Source organism: Rutilus rutilus, assembly GCF_951802725.1.
Source record: "Rutilus rutilus genome assembly, chromosome: 6".
NCBI classification, from domain to species: Eukaryota; Metazoa; Chordata; class Actinopteri; order Cypriniformes; family Leuciscidae; genus Rutilus; species Rutilus rutilus.
In genome coordinates, this window is record NC_140214.1 from 27254004 (window position 1) to 27280990 (window position 26987).

Here is a 26987-nt window from a genome sequence, read left to right on the forward strand (position 1 = left end):
CTCCTGGTGGAGTTGAACATCATAAAATATTCATGTATGATCTTACATCAGAGGAGCTGACAAGGAATGCACAGACTTTGCTCTTCATTCTCAAAAAATATTCCTCAGTAAGAGAGACGCTCTCTCTTTCTCCTTCTCTTTCTATCTCTTTTTCAGTCTTTTATGTACCGAACACCCACTTTGGCATCCTTATATGTTGGATGTTGATTCATCTGCAGTCTATGGGGTTCTTGTTAAAGCTTGTTTTTCTCTTGAGAACCAGTGGTTCAGAATTAGAGGAAGGCGCCTCATCTGATCAAAGGTTCTCGTGTTGGTTTCTGGCCCTTCAGATCAGTATTTTAATCACTGGATAAGAGAAAGTCATTAAAACCACCACACTGACTGTATAGAGCAGCTCTACCTTCATTAAGATTTGGGGAGATAGATACTAACTAGTAACATAAATGACCTTTTTACTAGCATGCCAGTAGTGTTTTCAAAACAATGTAGCATTTTAAGTAACAAGCAATTTCTTTCCCATAAGAAGTGGTGTGTGGCATGACCTTTACAACCATTACATGGGAAATGCCACACTGCGATTTTTTTATTTATTTCACATTGTATTTATAGCCAGGTGAGGGTATAACAAATCATGCTCTCTCAAATGTAGTGTTGGGAAGTCAAAAAGGAAAACAGAACAAAACAGAAGAACTGTTCATCAAGTGACTTGCTTCAACTAGTTTTATTAGTTGTATTTAGTATTAACTATTACCTATCTAAAATTCAAATTTTTGTTTCCAATTAATACTTTATTTATCAGTTATAACTTATTTTTATACTTTATACTTACAGTTATACTTTATTTATTCATTTACTGTAACTACAAGTTAAAAAGGTAGTTAGACGATGTCATTTATATAATGAGCAACCTGGCAAACAACAATTTCAAAGTAGCTTCATACATAAAAAAATAAAAATAAAATAAAATTCATGTAGCCCTTGGTAGGCTTGTAAAAACATTATCTACAACTAACATTTACAACACAAATGCACAGGTTTTTGTTTTAACAAAACAAGATCAGCAGTCATCAATCAATAATGATTCATTATTCATCATTAGGAAATATCAGGAAATGATGCTAAATAAGCTTACAACATAAAAAGAAATCTTTATAGATTGTCTATTTTTTAAATAATCGTTATATATTGCACCTGTTATCATGGAACATGTATTTGCTTACATGGTGTGTCTTATACTCTGATGATGTAGCCTGGCTCATAACCTGTTTATCTCACAAAATAAAAGATTACAGTAAGTTCCTACAAAGCAGATTCAGCACTTACCCACAGTGCCCAGTGCAATGTAGCCGAGGATGACAATGACGAAGAGCACACAGCACAGCACATCTGTGCAGCCTCTGGAAAAGAAAAGACAATAAAAATGCAGTCTCATCTCATTAAATGATCTTAAGACGTATGTCGTATTTCCCATAAACTTGTGAATGAAATGTTATCACAAAGATCAATCCTACATTGTCGATTTAACGGAAACCTGAATGAAAATGTTCAACACATTACATGGCACTTTACATGAATATTGTGCAAATTCAATTTATATTGAATTCAATTAGGTAAATATTTGTATTTTTAACTGCCCCTTTTATGCTTTTTCAAATATTACCTTTCATGCAGTGTGTAATATAGCTGTTTGTGAATGTAAAAGGTCTGCAAAGTTTCAAAGATCAAAGTCCATGACAAATAAAGTTATTGTCTCCCAAAGAAAGAACAGATTATGAACTGCATGAAACAAGTCATCAGTAATCCAGTCTTACTTCCTGTACGAACCTACCTAGGTTTGTAACAAATTTGCATAATGCCAGCCTATTGGCTGCCAGCAAACAACATCTACTTTGACCGGCCCTCAAACACTAGTTGTAGCTGAGACTGGATGAGTTTGGTTTGTGTTGTTGACATGTCGAGAAGAGGCTGTTTTCTGCCCTGCGAAAGCAATTTCACTTTGCATGCGCTTCAAAAGGATGAGGACTTGAATTGATCCGATAAAACCAATAACATTGTTATTGTTTGTATTTAAACAAAATTTTAACCTTTAAAATAGAATAATAGGGACACTTTAATAACTTATTTTACTACAAGATTTCCCCCATTTTTATATAAAAAGTAACATTCCTCAGATTAAGACCTAACATTATTTTAACCCTTTCACTCAGTGAATATTTGCTCAGACCAACAAGGAACTGACAAAGAGCTGGATGAAAAAGAACAGATGAAGACACGTTGACTGGCTGACTGGGCATTACCATATACTGAATATCGACCAAAACAGTCGATAAGATGTTGAGTTTAGGCACATCTTTCAAACGTGAGCTGATAACATTGAGTAGCCTACAGCAAGGTCACGTACTGCTACTGCACATCAAATACTAGAGACGGTGTCGTACATGCAAATCTTTGACAAGGTCGACAGTGACCTGCACAATACAGAAGAAGGGCAACTGTACAAGAACAGTACGAGAGAAAGAAAGACAGAGACAATGTGCTGTGTTAATCACATGTCAAGTGCCTTATTAGCTGAGATGAAATGATGCGGAGCAAAGAAATTATCCAGCCTTGAAAGTACTTTAATATGCACTATAAAAATATTTAGTGTGAAATCAATAAATTCTCTCTAATGCTTACAGTTTTTTTTTTACAATTACAGTGGGAGCAGTGAGTTGTACCTGGTTGACAAGATTATACACTCTTAGAAAAAAAGGTTTAATGGGGTTCTACATAGAACCCTAGGTTCTAAGTTTTTTTTATATTTTATTATTTCTGTCCTATAATTTCTAAATAAAAGTTAACTTATGATCGGACTAAGAGGTTTGAAACATTTTTCTGTTCCACTGACTGAGAGAAGTTAATGTACATAAACAAGGTCTGACTTCCACATAAGAAAACACCATTGACTATAATGATGATGACTAAGGCAAAACTATTTACAAAAAAACAAAAACAAAATAAAAACACCATCAATATGACAAAATATAGCAAAATCTTTCTATTATTATTCTAAATAATACACCCCTATAGAGCTGGTAAGTCCCGCCCCTTCCGCTAACCCCACTGGACCTCTAGGTTGAAAAATCGGCAATGCAAGTGAATGTGAGAAAATAATTATTTTCTGGTCCCGTTTGAATTTTGCCATGAATGTGAACACATGTCTGTGAATTTTTAAAGGAGTCATAATGTTGTGTTACCTTGGATACCCAAATGCTCTATTATAGTATTTTAGGCACTTCTAAAAAAGAAAAGTGGAAAAAAAATCAACACAGAGCCCCTCAGACCCTTATTTCTAAAGGCATTATTGTCTCGCGAGATCTGATGCGATGTTTTGGCTGTCGTGGACGGTCATTATAATAATGCAAATGAGGGGCGCGTTGATTGGTTGCAGGAATGTATTTTACTACTTCCAAGCGGTACAAAAACATAGACAAAATACTGCAAAAGCTCAATAAATGTGACGGTACTTATTGTTAGTGAAATTGTAATCACAACCAAAGAAAAAAGAAAAAATACACCATTGCCATATACATTCTTACAGAAACTGAAACTGAAAGCTATTTTCGATATTTTAGGTCAATACTGCCATAGCCCAAAATAATATCTGCAGTTATATGCTCATGGACGTGAGTTGCAAAAACCATAAACAGCTCAGGTAAACCTCTGAGAAATGACGGCTGCTCTGCACACACACGCAAAGGTCTCTCGCTCCCTCTCTCTGCCGCGCGCGCTACGTATGCGCGCTCATGCTCGCTCGCGATTCCGGGAGATTTAAACTAATTTGCGGGCATTAGGGAGCCGGTATCAATACGCGGGAGACTCCCGGAACTTCCGGAAGACTTGGGATGTCTGTGTTTTGAAAATCGCTGTCCGTGGGTCACTCTTAGATATATTTAAATACGTCCACACCGCAGATATGTAATGTTGCTTCAGACAAGCACGTGCAGGTCGCGGTGTCTGCTGTTTGTGTAAGCTGCTCGTCCCCAAATAAGGGGAGTGGCAACGCTAGTAGCGTCCACAGTGTTTTCCTCATGATGTGTCGGGGAAGAGAAACACCTGTGTTCCATTATCAATCAGGGATCAAAGCCATTAAAGGTATGATGAATTTGTTGTTTGGGAGGGTTTTTGTGCGTGCTGCTGAGCTCTTTGCCGAGGCTGCCGTGCCGGGACGTGGGTTGGAGATAGACGCGTGTGACTGGGAGGGATATTTTGTTGGGGCTTTTCCCCGTAAAGTTTGGCGGCCGCCATCGATTTCCTTGAATGCGTGAACCCACGTCCGGTAGCGGGTAAGGAAGCCAGCAGTACACTCTCATTTTTAAGGTTATTGATGTGTGTCTTGGTAGTGCTATGTTCGCTGGGGAGGCCTTATTTATGTGTGTGATTACCGGTCCCCCAGCGCCATTTGTGTGTAAAGTGAGTGCGTGTGCGTAAGGGGGTAGGAGAGCAGGTTACCTCCCATATGACTCTTGTACTGTACAGCTATTGACGACGTCTATGTATTTAGCGTGAGTGGTATTGATGGTATGTCCTGATATTTGGTGTGTATTTATTGGTGTGGTATTTAAGTGATTTATACGACTTTATATGAGGTTTGCAGTGCAATGAAATTATGCGTGTTATGGGTGATCACATGAATTGATTTAATTTAACAACCTTGGTAACCTCGTGCTGAATATATTGTCCTGTTTGATTGATGCTTTATTTCTCTTTAAGCTTATTGATTAAATGTTATCATTAATTACAAATACATGATTATAATCGTACCTGTCATTGCATCAACCTGCTGTCCCCCCCTGGGTTTTACTATTATGCTTGTCCAAAAATAAAATTGTTATATTTATATCTAAGAAATTGTGTACTTGAGTGTTTTCCTTGGTTGTTGAGCCACAGAAAATCATTGGTCCAGTAGAGAACCTGTAGTTCACTCTATTATATTGGGGTGGTTACAACTTGGCGTAGTTTTGGCAGTCTGGACTGTGGGCAATAACCAGGAAAATGTCAACTGCACAACCATCAGTACAGTTACCTTCTACATCTAGTGAGGGGCAGCAGAGAGTAGAGGGTTCACCTGATACGGCTCAGAATCAAGCAACAAATGCAAATATGTTTATGTTTCCAATGATGATGGGGACACCTTGGTGTCAAAAATTTAATGGAGATCAAATGGTACAGGGGAATAATTTTCAGGATTGGTATAATATGCAGACATCAACGTTTAATATATACCCATTTTCTGAGGTGCAAAAGGTTTCTGCTATAATAAGTAATCTTGATGGGGAAGCAAAGAGGGAAGTGTTAGCTTTGCCAACAGCACAGCGTACGACAGCTGATCAGATATTGTCATTTTTGAAAAGCATTTATGGAGATATTGTCCCCCTTGCAACCCTTCGTGCCCAATTTTTTACTCGTAAACAAAGGACAGCTGAGAATGTTAGGCAGTTTGCCTTGGCACTTCAAGAATTGAGTAATCGGTTGGAGAATAGGGGCGATGGCACCATTATGGGTAATGTTTTACGTGACCAATTTATTTTGGGACTCTGTGATGCAGGATTGCGTAGGGAACTTCGGGGTATGGTTAGGGCAGCTCCTGATAGTTCTTTTGTAGAAGTTAAACAAGAAGCAATTCTACGAGCAGAGGAGTTTGGGGAGGTAAGGCAAGCAGTAGCTGCAACAGTACAGTTAAAACCAGCCCCCGATACAACAAAATTGGTAGAGGAGATTAAACAGGAGGTCTTTTTGCAGTTAAAAGGAGAAATAAAGGAAATGGTTGCTGGAATGATTAAGGAAGTTCGTGAAGGAGTTCAGCACTTATTGCCAAGTAGTGATAATGCAAGATCTAGGTATGAGGTAAGGAGGGGTCGAAGAAGTTCAGATCAATTTGACCATCAGGGAAGACCTATCTGCCGACGTTGTAAACAAGTTGGGCATATTGAAAGACGTTGTGGAGTTGCAGAGGGAGCACAGAGGCCTTTAAACTTTTAGAACCCACTGTACAGGCCCAATCAGTGGGTACATTGGGTAGTGGCCAATCAGAAAAGAAAGATCATTTAATAGGACAATGTCCAGTTGTGGAAGTGGTGATACAGGGGGTTAAAACGCCTTGCTTGATTGATACAGGTTCACAAGTGACTACATTGACCGAAAGCTATTTTAAAAAATATTTTGAGACTAGAGGATCAACAATGTACCCACCAATTCAAAAGTTCAATTTGGTAGCTGCTAATGGGTTAACGATTCCGTATATTGGATATATTGAGGTGGATTTGAATATATGTGGGAAAGTTATACCAAAAAGGGGAGTGCTGATTGTTAAAGACTCAAATGGATCATTGTACCCAGGACTAATTGGCATGAATGTGATTAAGGAGTGTAGAGATTTTCTGATGACACAGACTGGGGATGGTTGTGTAGGGGCAGAAGGTGAAGTGCAGGTTAAGGTGTGGCATCAGATGTTTTCGGTGTGTGAAGATCTGTTAAAGTTTGCTGATGAGTCAGGACAGATAAGTTCAATTTACTGGTCGCAGGGAAAACGAAAGACAATACCAGCACAGTCAGAGGTAGTGATAGAGGCATGTGCACGTTTACGACCTGATAGGAAGGATTATGTGGGTTTAGTAGAACCTTGTCAAGATGTATTGCCGGGTCAGTTATTGGTAGCTAGATCACTGAGCACAGTTTCAAAGGGTAAAGTTATGGTCCGAATTTTAAATCTTTCTACAGCCCCAGTGACTCTTTTTCAGCGCTGTCGAATAGGGCAGATTTTTGAGGTTGAGTTGTGTCCAAGTCGGCAAGGAGATGTAGAGTTAAGATCGTTGGATGATGAGACAGTGGAGGTGGGGGTAAGGCAGAATAGAGTGCAGGATGTAGAACAAGAACAGGTGTTTCGGTCGGTGACTGTCCCATTAGACCCACTACAATTTAGTACTGAACAACAAGAGATGATTTCCAAATTGTTATCCAAGCATCAGAAGGTCTTCTCAGAACATGAGGAGGATTATGGGTACACTGATAGGGTGTTGCATGTGATACCAACAGGCGATGCAGCTCCAATTAGAGAACGGTATAATAGGATTCCACCAAAATTGTATCAAGAAGTGAGGGGACTTTTGAGTAACATGCTGGAAAATGGTATTATTAGGGAGAGTTATAGCCCCTGGGCAGCGCCTGTAGTGCTCGTCAGAAAGAAGGACGGCACCCTTCGTTTCTGTGTAGACTACAGGAGGTTGAATGGTGTTACACATAAAGACTCGTACCCCCTCCCCAGAATTGAAGAATCATTGGCGTCATTGAAGCAATCTAGAGTTTTTTCAACATTAGATCTAGCACATGGGTACTGGCAGGTGGGGGTGCATCCAGCTGATAAGGAGAAGACCGCCTTTGTGACACCTATGGGGTTATATGAATTTAATCGGATGCCGATGGGGCTATGCAATGCTCCAGGAACATTTCAGAGACTGGTTGAAAGTTGCCTGGGTGACCAAAATTTCGAAACATTGTTGCTCTATTTGGATGATATAATTGTCTTTTCCCCTTCTTTTGAGGCCCACATTGCCCATCTGGATTTGGTTTTCAGCCGCCTGGAGAACTTTGGCCTGAAAGTTAAACCTACTAAGTGCTTTCTTTTCCAGCCTGAAGTGCATTACTTAGGCCATGTGATTGCAGAAGGAGGGGTGTCACCAGACCCTGAGAAGTTGCGAGCAGTGGAGGCCTGGGCAACTCCTCAGAATATTACCCAGCTGCGTGCTTTCCTGGGCTTAGCAGGGTACTATAGACGCTTTATAAAAAACTTTGCCCATATCGCAGCACCCCTGAATTCTATGATGTGGGGGACATCAAAACGACGCATCCGACCGGCCATAGGTAAACAAAACTGCTGGGCATGGGGTGAGGAACAGGACCTGGCATTTAAGAAATTAAAGGACTCTCTTCTACAAGCACCCATACTGGCTTATGCAGACTTTCAGTTGCCATTTTTGTTGTATACTGATGCCAGTCAGACAGGCTTGGGGGCAGTACTGGCACAGATACAAGACGGAAGGGAGAGAGTGATCTCCTATGCAAGCAGAAGTCTCCGTCCAACTGAAAGAAACGATAAAAACTATAGCTCATTTAAATTAGAACTGTTGGCGTTGAAATGGGCTATAGTAGAAAAGTTTCGGGAATATCTTGCTGTGTCTCCCTTTACTGTGTTCACAGATAACAACCCACTGGCTCATTTGAATACAGCAAATTTGGGTGCAGTGGAGCAGCGATGGGCGGCCCAGCTCGCAGGATTTCAGTTTGAGGTGCGATATAGACCGGGGCGGACAAATGGAAATGCTGATGCCCTCTCCAGGTGGCCTGTGAATGAGACTACTGTCAGGACGACAGAGGATGGGATGGCCCCATGTGGTGAGGCTGGATATGTAGCATCTGAAGTGGTTCGTGCCTGTGTCCATGCTTTTGTTCCAGTGGTTAAAGATGTCGTATTGGAGGAGGGTCAGAAGATGGAGGCAGGGACACAAATAAATAAAGACAGAGTTGGCCCCAGCTTACTGGCCGAGTGGGTGAGGGCACAGCGGAATTGTCCAGTGGTGTCACGACTGTGGGTCTATATGGACAGAGGAAGAGGGCCAGTTCCAAAAGAGCGAGCAGCTGAAGACCGGCCCACTCAAGTGCTGCTGCGACAGTGGGCCCGCCTCTGTGTGGATCAGGGGCTGTTGTGCAGGGAGGTATGTGATCCAAAGACATTTGACACATGGAAACAAGTGATTGTACCTCAGTGTCTGCAGAATCAAGTCCTGGGATGGGTGCATGACCACGCAGGACACCTTGGAATGGAAAAGACCCTGGGCTTGGCACGCCGACGTTTCTTTTGGCCAGGACTGGCGCGAGGAGTGGAGAAGTGGTGCCTCCAATGTGCTCGTTGCAATCTGCATAAGACTACAGTTAATAAAGTGAGTGCTCCCCTTGTATCTATACAATCAGAATATCCTCTGCAGATTGTTTCTGTCGACTTCTTGTCACTGGAGACTTCACGCAGTGGAATGTGCAATATTCTAGTAATGATGGATCACTTCACTCGTTATGCAGTTGCAGTGCCAACTTTGGACCAAACAGCAGTGACTACCGCAAGGGTGTTGTGGGGACATTTTATACAGCCTTTTGGGGGGTTTGATCAGCTGCACTCTGACCAGGGCCCCAATTTTGAATCAAAAGTCATCAAAGAATTATGTTCGTTGTACAACATCAGTAAGTCTCACACAACGCCCTATCACCCAGCAGGAAATGGACAATGTGAGCGTTTTAATCGGACACTGCTGAGTATGCTGGGGACATTAAGGGACGACCAGAAGGAGAACTGGGATCAGTATGTGGCAGAGTTGGTACAGGCATACAATAATTCACCCCATTCCTCTACAGGGTATACCCCTTATTTTCTAATGTTTGGCCGTCATGCGAAATTGCCCATTGATGTGATGCTGGGTCGGGGAGATGAATTCTCAGGCACAACAGGTAGCTGGGTGCACCACCACCATGAAAGACTAGTGACTGCCTATAATCAAGCCAGAAAACACATTCAGAAGGCTCAAGTGCATCAAAAGAAGGGGTTTGACCGTAGGGTCAAGTGGGAACCTTTGTTGGTGGGTCAGAGAGTTATGGTATTGAATAAGAGGGCCAGGGGACAGGGTAAATTGGATGATAAATGGGAACGTAATATATACATAGTGGCGTCACAACCTAATCAAGATATACCTGTTTATGTGGTTAAGAAGGAAAGGGGTGATGGTGGCGAGAGAGTGTTGCATCGCAATATGTTAAGCCCATGTAAGTTTGAAATTTCCTTGCCCTCAGAGGAGGAAGAAGTAGAGGTATTGCATTCTAATTCTGATGTCAATCCTATGAACAGTAATTGGTGTATGTATCCTTGGGTGGGGGGCGGTCTTACAGGTCTGCCAGTACCCACACAAAAGGACGGAGAGACTGCCCGTAATATGGACATTGATGAAGCAACCCGTAATATGGACACTGATGAAGTAACATTACAGACTGCACAGGGGGAAAATCCCTCATGTTCACCTGCTTCACAGGTCGAATGTTCAAGACGGTCCACTCGGGCCACGAAGGGCCTGTTGCCTCAACGTTATAGAATGTGAAGTATTCGAGTGGGAATGTGCGGACACATTTAGAGTAGGGGGGGCGGATGTAAGCTGCTCGTCCCCAAATAAGGGGAGTGGCAACGCTAGTAGCGTCCACAGTGTTTTCCTCATGATGTGTCGGGGAAGAGAAACACCTGTGTTCCATTATCAATCAGGGATCAAAGCCATTAAAGGTATGATGAATTTGTTGTTTGGGAGGGTTTTTGTGCGTGCTGCTGAGTTCTTTGCCGAGGCTGCCGTGCCGGGACGTGGGTTGGAGATAGACGCGTGTGACTGGGAGGGATATTTTGTTGGGGCTTTTCCCCGTAAAGTTTGGCGGCCGCCATCGATTTCCTTGAATGCGTGAACCCACGTCCGGTAGCGGGTAAGGAAGCCAGCAGTACACTCTCATTTTTAAGGTTATTGATGTGTGTCTTGGTAGTGCTATGTTCGCTGGGGAGGCCTTATTTATGTGTGTGATTACCGGTCCCCCAGCGCCATTTGTGTGTAAAGTGAGTGCGTGTGCGTAAGGGGGTAGGAGAGCAGGTTACCTCCCATATGACTCTTGTACTGTACAGCTATTGACGACGTCTATGTATTTAGCGTGAGTGGTATTGATGGTATGTCCTGATATTTGGTGTGTATTTATTGGTGTGGTATTTAAGTGATTTATACGACTTTATATGAGGTTTGCAGTGCAATGAAATTATGCGTGTTATGGGTGATCACATGAATTGATTTAATTTAACAACCTTGGTAACCTCGTGCTGAATATATTGTCCTGTTTGATTGATGCTTTATTTCTCTTTAAGCTTATTGATTAAATGTTATCATTAATTACAAATACATGATTATAATCGTACCTGTCATTGCATCAACCTGCTGTCCCCCCCTGGGTTTTACTATTATGCTTGTCCAAAAATAAAATTGTTATATTTATATCTAAGAAATTGTGTACTTGAGTGTTTTCCTTGGTTGTTGAGCCACAGAAAATCATTGGTCCAGTAGAGAACCTGTAGTTCACTCTATTATATTGGGGTGGTTACATTTGCGTCATCACAACATTTCGGCCGTATTGTTTCGGTGATAAAAGTCTTTCGGCCGAAAACCGAAAATGCACTTTTGGGCCATTTTCGGCCGAAAATTTTCGGTGGCCGAATATTCGGTGCATATATTGTTTTCATACTTGCATTTAAACAGTTTTAGCCACTGAGCATGGACTCCTGTACCGTCACTACTGTAGCTGCTAGTGTAAAACAAAGTCGAAAGATGTGGCTAGCATTCGTAGAGTCCATTCCCCGTGTTTACCTCGAAGGTAACGTTACATACAATAGCCGCATTAGCTGTTAGCTGCTATTTGTTAACCACAGTAGAGCAATAAAAACACAGTCTTTCTTACCTTTTCAATTTCTGGCAAGTCCCTGATGGTTGGGATGGCACCTTTTCCCAAACGGAGCTTCGAGGCCAAGTTCGCCTGATATTGCCCCAAATTTGTAAATGATTCCGGTGTAAAATGTTTAGCACACACACCTAACGATACGCCACTTGAAAGAGTTGTTGGGACAGCGTCATTAAAAATGAATTTCATCCACTGTTCCCTGATAGTTTCGTCAGTTTTTGGTAGATAAAACACATTTGCATGTTGTTTGTGGCAGTCACCCACAGAGCATCTCAGGTGTGCACTCGATTTCTCCATCTTTCTCGAGTCAACTAAACTGAATCTGAGGGGGAGAGGGGCGGGCTTCCCGCGGCATAGGTTTGCGGTGTCCATATTTGGTATATCCTCCCCCGTCTTGACGTCAAGAAGGGGAAGAAATCAAAATCTCGTTTTTTCGTGCGCGTGCACGTGGCCCATTTTACAAACCCCGAGGTAAACAAACGCTTCACTTTTAAATATCGGCTTCCCGGCCAGTGTACAATCATTATGCAATCATAACATACATTGATTCTCATGGAAAAGTGAAATTTCTACATTATGACTCCTTTAATATAATTTTTCGTGTGAAGAATGCTACAATTTAGCGGGTAGAAGTTTGATACGGTTAGACTTTGTGTGAGAGCACTTTGTGGACTACAACATCCGTTTTATCCAGCGATTCCTAGCTTTTACATCAGACGGGAATCTGAAGAAAGAACAGCCTATTTTGTTTGAATGGTGACATTTGGGTACAAAACACACAGGCATCTCGATCTGTCTCCATAGATTATCGCAGCATTAGCACCGTGATTTGACAAGTGGAGGGAAAATGTGTTATGGGGTGACGTCACATAGGCGACATGTAGTCTTTCTCGTTATGTCTTTTCCACAACTGCTAGCCAAAGAATCGTACAATATACTGTCAAACTCGTAACATGAAAAATTATATAAAAAATTCACAGACAACATATGTTCACATTCATGGCACAATTCAAACGTGACCAGAAAATAATTATTTTCTCACATTCACTTGCATTGACGATTTTTCAATCTAGAGGTCCACTTGGGGTTTTACGGATGGGTGGGACTTACTATTGCGCAAGCATAAATAATTAATTTTTTAAGACAGAAAATTCAAATGAACAAAATTTTCAAATAAATACTAGAAATACTAGAACAGTATCAGCCAGAGAGCACAATATAATCTCTGATCGCTTCTCTCCTGTGAATAATACCACCTTCACAGCTTTGTTCATTTAATACATTCATTCACATTGTGACATCCCCCCCCCCCACCACCACCACCACCACCACCACAATTTAGAGATTATATATGGTCCTCAATTGTATTATTATTCTGCTCATAATCAACCATGCTTATCACTCGCTCTTTAACTGCTTGAAATTTTGGATTTACAACTTGTCCAGCTTTCAAATATTCTACACAGAACTTCTAATCTTTCATTTGTCTTATTTTATTCCTCATTTGTGTGTATTACAGAACAGACACATAAACATACTCTTAGTAAGCAAGTTGTGTCTGTATATTGCACTGAAAGATCTTCTTCAGAACTCATAAAAGTAATATTTGCTTGTCATATGCTGAAGCTGAATATGGAAGAAAATTGCACTGCTGAAAGCAGAAAGTAATTATAAATGTCTAACTCGCTCGCTGGTAACAGATTACTTTGCTTGCCTCTCAAAGGGTTTGATGAAAGTGATTCTTTGGAGGAGACAGCTGTGTCTGGGCAATTACTATAAGAGCATGGCGGTTGAAAGGTGGAACTTTTTAAAAACTGAAGTTCAAGCTCTCGACACATCTCTCATTACAACACACAAAACAATCAAGTTTTCAATTAGTACAATATGACCTTTCATAGAGAAAGATTCCTCCCTCATGATCAGCGAATTTAGCGTGTTCTGAATGATGATGCATCCTAGGAAATTGTCACTTCAAGTTTTGGTTTTGTTTCATGTTCATGTTTCATGTCTTTTTTTGTGGTGTTCACAGTTATGTTATCCTGCCATGTGCTCCCCTTTGTCATGTGATTCCCTTGTCCTCATGTGATCATGTAATGTGGTTCCTCGTTTAATGTGTTGTTGTCATTGGTTCATTGTTTAATCGTGTTCACAGGTGTGTCTTGTCAAGTCATTAGTCTCTGTGTATTTATTGACCTCGTGTTTCCACAGTCTCTTGTCTTGTCTTGTCCCCTGTACCGCTGTTTGGTGAGTGTCGTCTTGTACCACTGTTTGGTGAGTGTTGTCGTGTCGTACCGCTGTTTGGTGAGTGTCAAGTCGAGTCGAGTCTTTTTTGAAAAGGTGTAATTAATCTGAAATACTAAATCAATAACTATGATATTTCATATCCAACATAATTTATTGACATTAAAAGTCTGGACATCTTAACCCATCTTCCTCTAATTCATATATTCATAGTCATACCTTACAATAAACCACAGAGGTTTTGTGTGGTTGGCAATGTTTGATCTAGGAGAATCAATGAATGCACCACATACAATCAAATGTATTTTCAGTGCATTTCAGCCTGGATAGAAGTCTTGATTTAGTCTAATCACGGTCTGATTGATGAAACCTCAGGCAGCCGGACAAAATGTCAAAATGTCAAATGTCAAGCCACAGGACTGCCTGTGACCCTGCCTTAAGTTAAGTTTGTAGTACAGAAAAAATCTTTCCGTTTAACATATACCTAGCCGTAAATAAGGCCTTGCAAACGGGCTCAAATGAAGGGCTTTACAGAGGTACAAAGAGAAGTATTATGACCATTATTGATACAATTACCCTTTAACTTGCACCTGAGAATGATGCACGATCCAGACATTTATGAGACTATTTATAAAGGCCCACATTCTCATGCCAAGGTTACACTAAACCTGGTTTGACTGAGGTCAATCTCACCACCCTCCAAACGTAAAACCTTAAGCCCACCTCCTCTGTAAATAGACAGGGAAGGGCAGGAGAGATTTCAAACACATAAGCCGATTAGAGCTCATTATCAATAGCAGCAGGTGGGTCAGTGCTCTACTAAACACTGAGCTCAGCACAGCCTCAGTCCAAATGAGCGGCTCACTGCTAACTAATTTCACATAACGCTTAGTCACAATGTTCAACTAGTTTCATGGATATTTCTGTTCCTTTTTGTCATATTTAGGGTTAGATTTGTTTAAATCATCAACTTTAAGTGTTAAACTTTGATGCATGACTTGTCTTGCTCCATTTGTGCAATCATACTAATATTTTTATTCTGCTGAGCGAAAAAAAAATAAAAAATAAAATAAAATCTCCTAGACTTCCACACTCAAGGAGGACACTCAGCCATAGACCAGACCATCACAGAGACTCTTTTGACTTAGACTTATAAGTAAACATCCAGAACACCCTAGCAACCATGAAATTCTAGAAACAACCGGAACATTCTAGAAGCCACTTAGTAACACCTTAACAACCAGATAGCAATGCAAGCAACTACTTAGCAATGCTAGAAACCACACATTCTAAAAAACACACATTAATGTCAATTGTGCGATTAGCTAACAATGTTAACAACCACCTAAAAATGTTAGAAACAACCCACAACATTCTAGTAACACCCTAACAACCAGCTAGCAATGCTTTCTAATAAATCACCCTAACAACCACCCACAACACTTAATAAGCAGTACTTTAGCAACCACCCACAACACTTTAGCAAACCAGCTAGCAATGCTAGCAACCACTCACAACACCACAGAAAGCAGTTGGCAATGTGCTATCAACCACCCACATGAAAGCAACTAGTTAAATCACTAACCAATCACAACAAGAAGCACTACAACCACCCACAACACCATAGCATCCAGCTACAGTAGCAATGCCAAAGCAACCAGATAGCAATGCTAGCAAACACCTACAACACCCTAGCAACCAGCTATCAGTACTCAGCAATACTCTAATGGCATACAGTCAAGTTGTTGGAAGAAGTCAGAAGTGCAAGCAGTTTTCATGTGAAAGTCACTGATATGGCAGTCACAGACAACTGGCCAGGTAAACAAAAAGAAAGCGCCTTTCAACCCGTCTCGTCTGATGTTAGGCTTGTGATAACTTCACAGTGATTTTCTCAAACTCAGAATTATCAATCGATTGGTCAGTGCTATAATGTGCTTTAGAGATCTCAAGGATGAACAAAGAAAGAGCAGAGAGCTGAATCAGCAGGCCAGAGGTGCCTGAGAACCAGCGTGAGGAACTGCTCTTACAAACACATCTCTCTCTCGCTAAATAATTGAACTGTTTTTTTTCTCTGTCTCTTCCTGTTTTTTTTTTTTTTTGCCTTTTTGACCTTTTTCGCTGTTCACACCTTCTTTCTGAAAGTATCTCAGCTCTAATGACTACAACAAGCAGCTGAACTGACTATGGACTTTATATATATTTTTCCCAACACTCATACACGGATTGAGTGCTGCCAGTGTCTTGATTATCCTCATGCTCTCATGCTCCTCCAGCACAACCTCACCTGCTGTCCTGCCAGAAGACACTCTCATGTCTCATCTCTTCTCAGAGACGTTTCTAAAGAGGTCCGCCCATCAGCTCATATGCCATGTGGATTTCACCCTCAGACGTGCCATCACTGGAACTGAGAAAAATGGCTTACAACTTTTCTGATTCAATTTTGATTTGACTTGAGATCAATTTTAATACCTCGTTTTCTCTGAATACCTCGTTTTCTCTGAATTCTGAGCATTAGGTTGCCGAATGTGTCGAATGAAATCTGTCACAGGATGAATCATAGTCTAAGACCGTGTCTAAACCAGACATGATGTGATACAGCAAAGAGTGGTAAATACATCTTTCCATGTTAAAAGAGTTTTGTTCCAATCAACCATTTTGCTGGTCACTTTGTTTCCATTTCTGCCCCTAACTTTTCAATGGTTTGGTTAATAGCAGTGTAGGATCAGGATATACAGTTTACAGTACAGTTTTTACTCATTAAAGGGACAGTAAACCCATTGCCAATTTACATACACTGTTATCCATCGACTGTACATTATTATGTTTTAAAGCCTGATTTAAAAAGAAATATTCCGGGTTCAATATGTTAAGTACAAGAATTTACAGAACTTGTGGCATCATGTTGATCACATTCAAAAAACATTTCGACCTGAGGATTTACTATAGAAGTGAACGGGGCTTAATCGTAACCATTAAAATACTCAACAGTATAGCCACAAGACAAACAAAAAGCTTTGATTTCAGTGTGGGAAAAAAACTGCTAACCTTTTTTATTTGTCAATTATATCCAATTTTACAACTTCATTGTGACGACAATGCAATGCAACAAACTTTAAAACCCTAAACTGACAGTAAAATTATAAGCTTCACATTTCTGTTGTTAAATCCTCCAAATATTGGTGGCATTGACTTTCATTGCAAGTGCCTCACTGTAACCTCCATTTTTGCTATGGTCAAGTCAAAATCACTTTTTGCAGTAATAAACATTACGCCACAAATGCTGTCAAATTAGTTTAACTTGTAGTGAGCCTGGAATATTCCTTTAAAGCATGTGAAACCCTGTAGCATGAAAGCTGTTTTAGTACAGATTTACAGTTTTGGGCATCATATTAGTTACATACCATAACATAAAACAAATTTTATCTCCCATCAAATCTCCAAAGAACCGATCACCAATTCAGATCAGAAGCCAACAGAGGCTAGATCCTAGATGACTGCCGATGCTCTTGACAGAGGCTGTACTGCAGATTTCTGACACAAAATGATGACACGAGGAGTAACTTCACACATCAAAAGATTGATGGTTCAGTAATATCCCCCAGTCGCTCCATTAGATTGTACTTCCAAGAACAGCAAGAGAACAGATCGCAGACTCCGTAAAATCAAATTCAACCCGCTTAATTGAATTTACTAACTGCTGCCTTTAAATTTGAAATAAAATTCAAAGATACAATCTGGTACCTTTCAGACTGATTCGTATTTATTTTCTGATCAGATGAAACTCTAAAACTTAAAAGCTAAATTTTATAATCAAGGGATCAAAAGAGTTTGCTGGGGGTATTTGCAATTGCATGAAGCAATGTTTTGCATAGACACACCATGTTTTGTGGTCAAGTGTAGGCTAAATGAAATGTGATTATCCAATCAGGCAGCAATACAAACTAGATTAAAAAGTTTGTCAGGAAAAAAACTTTAATATTGGCTTGAGAGAGTCTGGCCATTGTTTTAAAAGCTTGAAGTTTGAAGGTTTTAAATCCATGCAATCTGTCAAAGAATACCCAAACATTCTGTTAGGCATAGCTAGCATACTGCTTAATATGATTCTAGCATTTTCCTAGCATGTTTCTAAATGCTGGCATGTTTTAGCACATTGCTAACGTGTTTTGGCAAGTTACTAACGTTGCTTGCATGTTTTAACACATTTCTAACCTGTTTTAGCATTTTGTTAGGCTTTGCTTGCATGTTTTGTATGGCATGAAGCTAGCATTTTTTAGTACATTGCTAGCATGTTATTAGGTGTTGTTGACATGTTTAAGCTAGTTGCTAGGCTTAGATAGATAGATAGACAGACAGACAGACAGACAGACAGACAGACAGACAGACAGACAGACAGGCAAATCTGAAACCAAAATCTGAACAAGGATGTGACAAACATTAAATTCATATGTGCCTTGTTGTCTTTCTGCCTCATACTGCCAGCAAAGATAGAATTTCCCAGCTTTCGGACACATCCATTGGTAAGTGTGTGTTAAGCTGACCTGTGAATAGCAGCTCTATATATTACCGCTGTGTGTGTGAGTCCTTTGAGGAATGGCAGATTGACTGTGCTGACAGGCAGCAGAGTACTCTGGCTCCAGTCAAGTAAATGTGTTTCTCCCTGAATGAGACTGCTGCCCATGTGCAAGGACTATTATACTCATGTAATGATGTGGTGTTACACAAAGGATTCAAAGGTCTGGAGATTTACTGCACAGTCACTAATCGCTGGGCTAGCTTGACAAGGCTTAAGAAGTCTGAGTAGGTAGATAGAGGAGTAGGCACATGACATAAATAATGAGTCTTTCTAATTCCAAGGACATTTCACTTAAAATAATGACTGGAATGGAACTCATGGGGTTTTTACTCCAAATAAATAGATTAATATGCACAAATAAATTAAAAGAGATTCACAAAAATGTATCAAATTCACAAATAAATTGATTAAGATCCACAAATAAATGTAAAGAGTTTCACAAAAATGTATAAAATTCACAAATAAATAAAATGAGATTTGCAAATAACAAAATTTTACAAACACAACTCTGCCTGGCATTTATACGTGCAGACAAATCCACAAATAAGTGGACTCCACCCACCGTTTACTCAAGCCAGTCAGATAACGGCCACATTGAGCTGGCCAATCGTAGCATGTTCTCACTACAACCAATCACGTTTGGCTTTACATTCGGGGCGATCTTGCTCTGAAATAATAAACTTCAGGAAGTGAAAACTGGTCTGGATCTAACATCACGGACCCCGCCCCTTCGCTCCAGAAGGCGCCCGCGCCCAACAGGCTTGACGGGTGTTTTCTGCCTAGCCGCCGCCATGCGCCTGCCTCTAGGTCAGCACCCTTCCTGCCAGAGCTCCACAACGAGCTCACGAAGTCGTGGAACGCACCATTCTCCGCAAGACTTCACTCTTCCGTCTCCTCGACGCTCTCCCAGGTGGACGGCGCCAGCGAGAAGGGATACAAGTCTATCCCCCCTGTGGAAGAGGTGATACCAGCGCACCTTTGTCCGTCCTTTGCGGGATGGCGTGCAAAGGCTGCCCTCCCGCCACTTCAGCTCTTGTCGGCCGCGCTTACACCGCCGCTGGACAAGCCGTTTCCGCCCTACACTCGATGGCAGTGCTTCAAATTCTCCAGGCCGATCTCCTCCATGAGTGGGATGAGAAAGGCCCGGACCAGGCCGTCATTTCGGATCTAGGAGGGGCGCCGGACCTTTCCGCCACTAAATCCGCGGCCCGGGCTATAGGGAGATGCATGGCCTCGCTTACTGTGACGGAAAGGCACCTGTGGCTAACGCTCGCGGACATGAGGGAGACTGAGCGAGCCGTTTTTCTGAGGTTCAGAAAACCACACAGGCCATGAAGCTTTTCCTGCCTCGGCACTCAAGCTCCGCTGCAGGCCACTCTAACAAGCAACCTCCTGCACGAAGCTCTGCCCAGCAACCATCCCAGCCTCCGCCTTCGCGACCACGCCAAGGCGCTCGCCACAGATCGCGCTCATCAAGCCGCCACAGGCCGCCTCCCCCGCGGGGACCTCGGCCTGCGAAGTCCTCCTAGCGGCCGCAAGGAGGAGAAGGTGGTTGAATCCCGGCGCGGCCGGACCGCCATCAAAGTTTCTCGCTCTGCCAGTTCCTTAAAAGAGGCGACTGCAGATGTGCTTTTCGCAGCCAACGAGCACGTTGTACAACCCGCATGCCTGCACCCAAAAGCCGTTTTCACAGCGACCCAGAGATATCCCGTAAAGAGCGTAATTTCTGGTTATCCGGCTCACGCCGATGGTGTTTTGAGTGTAGAAAATGTGCCCACTGCCCAGTGTTCACCCCTACACACAAGCACGGTTCTCCCTGTGTCAGAGCCCACTCTCATAAAGCGAGCACGTGCCGCTCGACTGTTAAATGTAGAAAATGTGTCGACGATACAGTGCCCACACCTACTCACTACCTGCTTTGCTACACAGTCATTCCAAGGGAAAGAACACATAAAGCCGACTCACACCGGCTATGGTATAAATGTAAGTCCTGTGCCCGCTCACAAGCGCTCACGCTTACTACTACACACAAAACGCCCGGCGCTACACACGCGTCCCGGGCTTCTCTCCATGAATTTTTCCCCGCCCAAAGCAGCCGGGATGTTACATGCAGAGAGGCCAGCCGCCGCTTTCAGCGCTCACCGCGCCGATACCTCTGACACAGGTACACGAGCCCACACTGTGTGGAAACCGGAACCGAGAGGCTATTCTACCCCTAGCTATGCATGCAGAAGCATGGGAAGCGATTCCGGGAGTATCAGAATGGGTGCTGAATACAGTAAAGCAGGGCTATTCGTCCCCCCCCTACTTCGCGCAGAAATAGCAAAGCTGCTAGGCAAAGGGGCCATAGAGTCAGTACCACCTTCCCAGAGCGAGTCAGACTTTTACAGCCTGTACTTCCTCGTGCCGAAGAAGGATGGGACTCTCAGACCTATCTTAGATCTGAGATATTTGAACAAAGCTCTTATGAAGCGACTGTTCAAAATGCTCACGACCAGACAAATCCTCGCGCAAATTCGTTCGAGGGACTGGTTTATCTCTCTCGATCTAAAAGACGTCTACTTTCAGATTCAGATAATACCCCATCACAGGCCATTCTTGAGATTCACCTTCGACGGTCAGGTATATCAATACACGGTCCTTCCGTTCGGCCTGTCTTTAGCACCTCGTACATTCACAAAGTGCATGGACGCGGCTCTCGCTCCCCTCAGAAGTCAGGGCGTGCGAATACTGAACTATCTGGATGACTGGTTGATTCTAGCACAGTCAGAGATAGAACTAATATCTCACAGAACGTTGCTTCTCAACCATCTGGACAATTTGGGTCTCACGGTCAACTGGACCAAGAGCTCATTACTGCCCAGTCAGACAGCCTCCTTTCTGGGAATAGAATTGGACTCTGTGTCTATGACGGCCCGTCTGTCGACACAGCGCGCGCGCGCTGTGTTCGACTCCTGGCCGCTTCTTTCCAGAAGGGCAGCCTTGTTCCCCTGAAAATTTTTCAAAAAAAAATGATGGGCTGCATGGCCTCAGCCACAGCGGTGCTTCAGCTGGGCTTGCTGCGTATGCGACCGCTACAGCGCTGGCTGAACGCACAGGTACCACACTGAGCCTGGGCTTCCGGCGGTCTGCGTATCAGAGTGACTCAGAGCTGCGTTTCAGCTCTGAAGCCCTGGACAGTGGCCGAATGGTACCAGTCAGGAGTGACAATGGGCGCTATCTCATACCGGAAAGTCGTCTCGACAGATGCCTACAACCTGGGTTGGGGCGCTCTCTGCGAGGGCAGACCGGTCTTTGGCCATTGGTCAGACCGGGAAGAACGCCTTCACATAAACTGTCTAGAGATGATAGCGGTCGAGAATGCTCTGAAACATTTCCTCCCTCATCTGCGGGGCCACCATGTACTGGTTCGCACAGACAATATGTCAGTGGTGGCATACTTGAACCGCCAGGGCAGTGTCAGATCCAGGAATCTCAATACTCTGGTGGAACGCCTCCTCGTTTGGGCTCAGCACTCCTTGCTCTCGCTGAGAACCGCGCATGTGCCTGGTCGCCTGAACGACGGTCCAGACAAACTGTCCAGGGACAACGTTCCCCCAGGGGAATGGTCCCTGCAGCCTCAGATAGTCCAATTACTGTGGCGCCGCTTCGGCAAAGCGGATGTTGACCTTTTTGCGTCAAAAGACAACGCTCATTGCCCAGTGTTCTTCTCGAAGAACGAGGACGCGCTGGCCCAAACATGGCCCAGCTGCCCTCTGTATGCTTTTCCTCCAATCTCGCTGTTACCACAGGTAATCAGGAGAATCAGGGAGACTGGCAGTTCGGTGCTCCTCATAGCCCCGCGGTGGGAGAACCAAGTCTGGTTCCCGGAGCTCATGAGGCTGACGGACACACCCCCATGGCCGATTCCGGCAAGCAGGGATCTCCTCTCTCAAGCCGGCGGCTCGATATGGCATCCTCATCCAGAGCGCTGATCTCTGCATGCATGGATAATCAACGGATACCCGTTGCTCTGCCAGAAGGGGTCGTGAACACGATCACGCAGTCTAGAGCCCCTTCTATTAGAAGGCTCTACGCGTCCAAATGGTCCGTGTTTTCTAAATGGTGCGCCTGCAAAAACCTAAACCCACAAACGTGTGATGTTTCGGGGGTACTTTGTTTCCTTCAAGAGCTGCTGGATACAGGCAGAACCCCTTCCACGCTCAAAGTCTATGTAGCGGCCATTGCGGCGTTCGCAGAGTCGACGCGCGGCCAGTCAATAGGAAGGAACGAGCTCATCATTCGCTTCCTTAGAGGAGCCAGGAGGATGAATCCCCTGCGGGCCCCGTCAGTTCCTATTTGGGATCTTTCTATAGTCCTGGAGGCTTTGAAAGCACATCCCTTCGAACCCTTGCAAACGGTGGACCTGAAATAACTTTTGCTCAAAACCGCGCTTCTGATAGCCCTGTCATCAGTTAAGCGTGTGGGTGACTTGCACGCGTTATCAGTTAACGCCACGTGTCTCGAGTTTGGGCCTAATGACTCAAAAGTCATCCTCAAACCAAGACATGGCTATGTCCCCAAAGTGCTTGGCACTCCATTCAGAGCACAGGTTATTACATTATCGCCCCTACCGGTATCCGGCAGCGAGCTCGATGGTAACCTCCTCTGCCCTGTTAGAGCGTTAAGGATTTACGTCACGCGCTCCGCCGCCTTCAGGCGCTCGGAGCAGCTCTTCGTTTCGTTCAGTGGGCGCGTCAAAGGTCTCGCCACCTCGAAACAGAGCCTGTCTAGATGGATAGTTGATGCTATCGCGACAGCATACGCGTCTAAAGACCTGCAGTGCCCTTTGGGCGTTAGGGCTCATTCCACTAGAGGCATGGCCTCTTCGTGGGCTTGGTCCAGCGGGATTTCTATTCATGACATTTGTATGGCGGCAGGCTGGGCCTCCCCTTCTACATTTGTTAGGTTCTATAACCTAGAAGTCCCTGCCTTGCAGGCTAGACTTTTGTCAGTCTAAATTATGAGTATGTGCTGTTTGGATTTCGTTCATGCACAGGTTACTCTCACATTTATCCCAGCTCCCCTGGTTGAGCTGTACTATGAGGATTGATATTCTCTTCTCAGTATGGACCGGCTGCGCCGCTCTGTAATTCTTGCCACATGACTCTGTGTGCTTATATGTATGCACTGGCCCACTCTGTTGGCCGTCTTACTCCCACTAAAATATATGCTCCCCGGGTGTGCCCCTGGGACTTATGTGGTGGATGCTTGGCGCGCACGGCATTGACAAAGGGTTCCCGTAGCGTAAGCAACTTACGCAATACGAGAGAACCTCTCGTAAGAGAACGTACTCGGTTACTAACGTAACCTCGGTTCTCTCTAGAAGAGGGAACAAGTATTGCGTAACCTGCCGTGCTCGCGCCCCGAGCTGATCTCGCTTCAGTCGATGAAAACCAGGTAAGCAGCCCTCGAGCCCGTCCTTTTATACGCTAAGCCACCCCCATTCTGGCGGGCTGTGACGCGCTCATTGGGCGTGACGTCACGCAGGGCTCAGTGGTAGGCTGCTGCAGTTGCCCCAGAGCAGCCAATGAGTGCGCTAGTTAGCCCGCTCTAGGTCTGCTAGCTGCTGCAACACGTTGACAATATATACTAAATTAAGGATAATTTTTTGGCTTCATATCTCGAGAAAAGATGACTTTACCCGTAGCGTAAGCAACTTACGCAATACTCGTTCCCTCTTCTAGAGAGAACCAAGGTTATGTTAGTAACCGAGTACGTTTGTGTAATAGGTGAAATTGCTGTCACACAGCAGCCAACAGCTTTTCCCACTTCTTCAGCCAAGGAGTTTTAATGTCGCATATGATCAGCTCCGTAGATCTCACAATCTATAGGGCTTTATAAATAGTATTTTAAATATTAAATACCTGTATTACGATTCCCTTTGTTTGTAGAGAAGATATTAGGTTGTATGTAAGAGATAGGTTAGGTGGGTTCTTTTTAAACGTGTGACAGGTTGTTGCATTCCAAGAGATATCATGCATTTAAAAGTGAAATATGCCTGGCAGACAAGCGATATGCATTTACTGATCAGTTAAAACACTTGATCACACAAATAATATTTCATATGAATCAGACTTAATAGTTTTTTATGGTAAAAGTAACTTACAGCATCTAAAGTAGGCTAAATGCATAGATGCATTTTTCAACATTGCAAGATTTTTATTTGCAGCATCCAACCCCTATACACGCTGATGCTGAGGCTCGTACTGTTACATTAGTCCAGTCATTTTAAGCCAAAATGGGGGTCAACCTAGGACAAATTGCAACAGAACCAAACTCAACTGATTTTGTATCCTCAATATGTCCTGAGTAAAGAAAAAAAAAAAGCCCTGAAGAATCCCATTAGGGGAAAGTTTTGAAAAAGACCCAAATATAGCCTATTCCTTATTTTTCTCATGTGAATAGGCAAAAATGTTTAACCTTTAGATATCACCATGAAAATTACTGAGTTGATTACTTACATTAAGACCAAAAAACAAAACAAATTTTATTGCAAGGTTGTTGTTTTTTTGTAACATGAGCAAACGGTGCATAATAATGTATGCGCTAATTTGCATACATAACACAACATATCTAAACATTGGATATAGCCAGGTGAAAATGTCTGTAGAATCGTGTTGACATCTTACAGTAAAAGACTATAGAGGCAAACAAATGTCACCATAAGGGGCAGAGATTCAGTCATTCATTCAAGGTCCACTCAACTATCACTAAGCTGTCACTCAGGTTAGAAAGATTTCCTTTTGTTTCTTTTTCCATTAATAAAACATACCTGGTGATCAACTACAATTTATTGGGAACATCTGGATGTGTGTTGAGCTGTGGTACGACTATTATTGGTGAAATAATCTCTGCAATAATAATTAATAAAGGCTGGTTTACAGTACTTCTTCCTGCCTCTATGTATAATGCTCAAATTCCATTCAGACCTTAACATTAAGTATTTTATGTCAACAAGATAAAGATATAAAGAGGCCTTAAACTCCAACGATCTTTTGAAAACAGAGTGTTTTAAACACAAACAGTTGACTCAATTTGAACGAACTAAGCGCCCAAAGATTATTACTGCTCCTTTCAAGGGTGCAAGAAGTTCCCGCCCCGAGTGTAAAGCCAAACGTGATTGGTTGTAGAGAGAACGTGCTACGATTGGCCAGGTCAGTGTGGCCATTATCTGATTGGCTTGAGTAAACGGTGGGTGGAGTCCACTTATTTGTGGATTTGTCTGCACGATGATGCTAGAAGTGTTTCAAAATCCAGAGATGCGTGAGGAGATTTACAAATGCACAGAAAGCGGTTCACAAATAAATGCCAGGCAGAGTTGTGTTTGTAAAATAATAAAGCATTTGTAAATATTTTTTTATTTGCAAATCCAATTTTTTTTATTTGTGAATTTTACATTTTTTTTATGAAACTCTTTACATTTATTTGTGAATCTTAATCTATTTATTTGACATTTTGACAGATTGGTAGCTAAATTGTATCAATTCATATAATCCCATTCATGTTTTGTATGATCTGCTCACTTCAAACTGATGGTTTTGCTTAAGGGGTGGGGTTTGGGGTGGACCTTCATGCTTTTTAAAAAATAAAAATCATAGAAATAATTTCAGACTCCACCTCATAAATCTCCACCTCATAAAACAGTTAAGTTTTCACATGAGACCGGGTAGTGTTTATAATGTAATATATAAGATACCTTATTTCTTGCTTATTTTTTCACCTTGATATTTTCTTATTTTTGTTTTTCGTCAGCTGTTTTAACGTGAGCATTTTGTGTCATGACTTTTGTTTTGTTTTGTTTCCCTAGTTGACAGAAAGACACAAATTGAGTCATGCCCGCCATCAAAATTTCAATTGGGGTGTTCCCAACTATGTCTGGAATGCGGCATAAGACAGAAATTAAAGACAGGTAAGCAAAACGATTGGCAAGCTATAATGAGAGCAGGAACTAACAAGCATAAAAGGCCATCTGTTGCATACTCCACACAAAACTGGAAAGCACTTTCTTGGTCTGAAAAGCTCTAATCTGATTTGCTGACTTCATACAACTCTGAGGGCCCTATTTTAACGATCTGAAACGCAAGTGTCAAAGCGCAAAGCGCAAGTAACTTTGTGGGCGGGTCTCGGCGCTGTTGCTATTTTCCCGGCGGGATAAATGACTCTTGCGCCTGGCGCAAATCTAAAAGGGGTTGGTCTGAAGTAGCTTCATTATTCATAGGTGTGGTTTGGGCGTAACGTGAAATAAACCAATCAGAGCGACATCTCACATTCCCTTTAAGAGCAGGCGCGCTTGTTCTAAAGCGGATTCCTATTATAACGGCGGATTTGCCAGGCGCACGACAGGAGCGGTTCAAGGCCGAGGAGACCGACGTTCTCGTCAGGGACGTTGGGGATGGAGAAACACACCCAAATTGACTTCGGTTAAACAGGCGTATAATAATTTGGGTAAATGTGTAAGCTAGATGTATGCTTTTATAATAAAATGTCTATCTATCTATCTATCTATCTATCTATCTATCTATCTATCTATCTATCTATCTATCTATCTATCTATCGTAATAATGTATGATTTGCA

General features: G+C 42.7%; 1 protein-coding gene across 1 annotated transcript in view; it reads right to left on the bottom strand.

Annotated features, from left to right (window-relative positions):
- Positions 1-26987, bottom strand: part of slc44a5a (solute carrier family 44 member 5a) — a 93342-nt gene that overhangs the window by 18310 nt on the left and 48045 nt on the right. The window contains exon 3 of the mRNA XM_084412724.1: positions 1324-1397. Within this exon, the coding sequence (XP_084268850.1) occupies positions 1324-1397 (74 nt within the window). The remainder of the gene's footprint in view (positions 1-1323; positions 1398-26987) is intronic.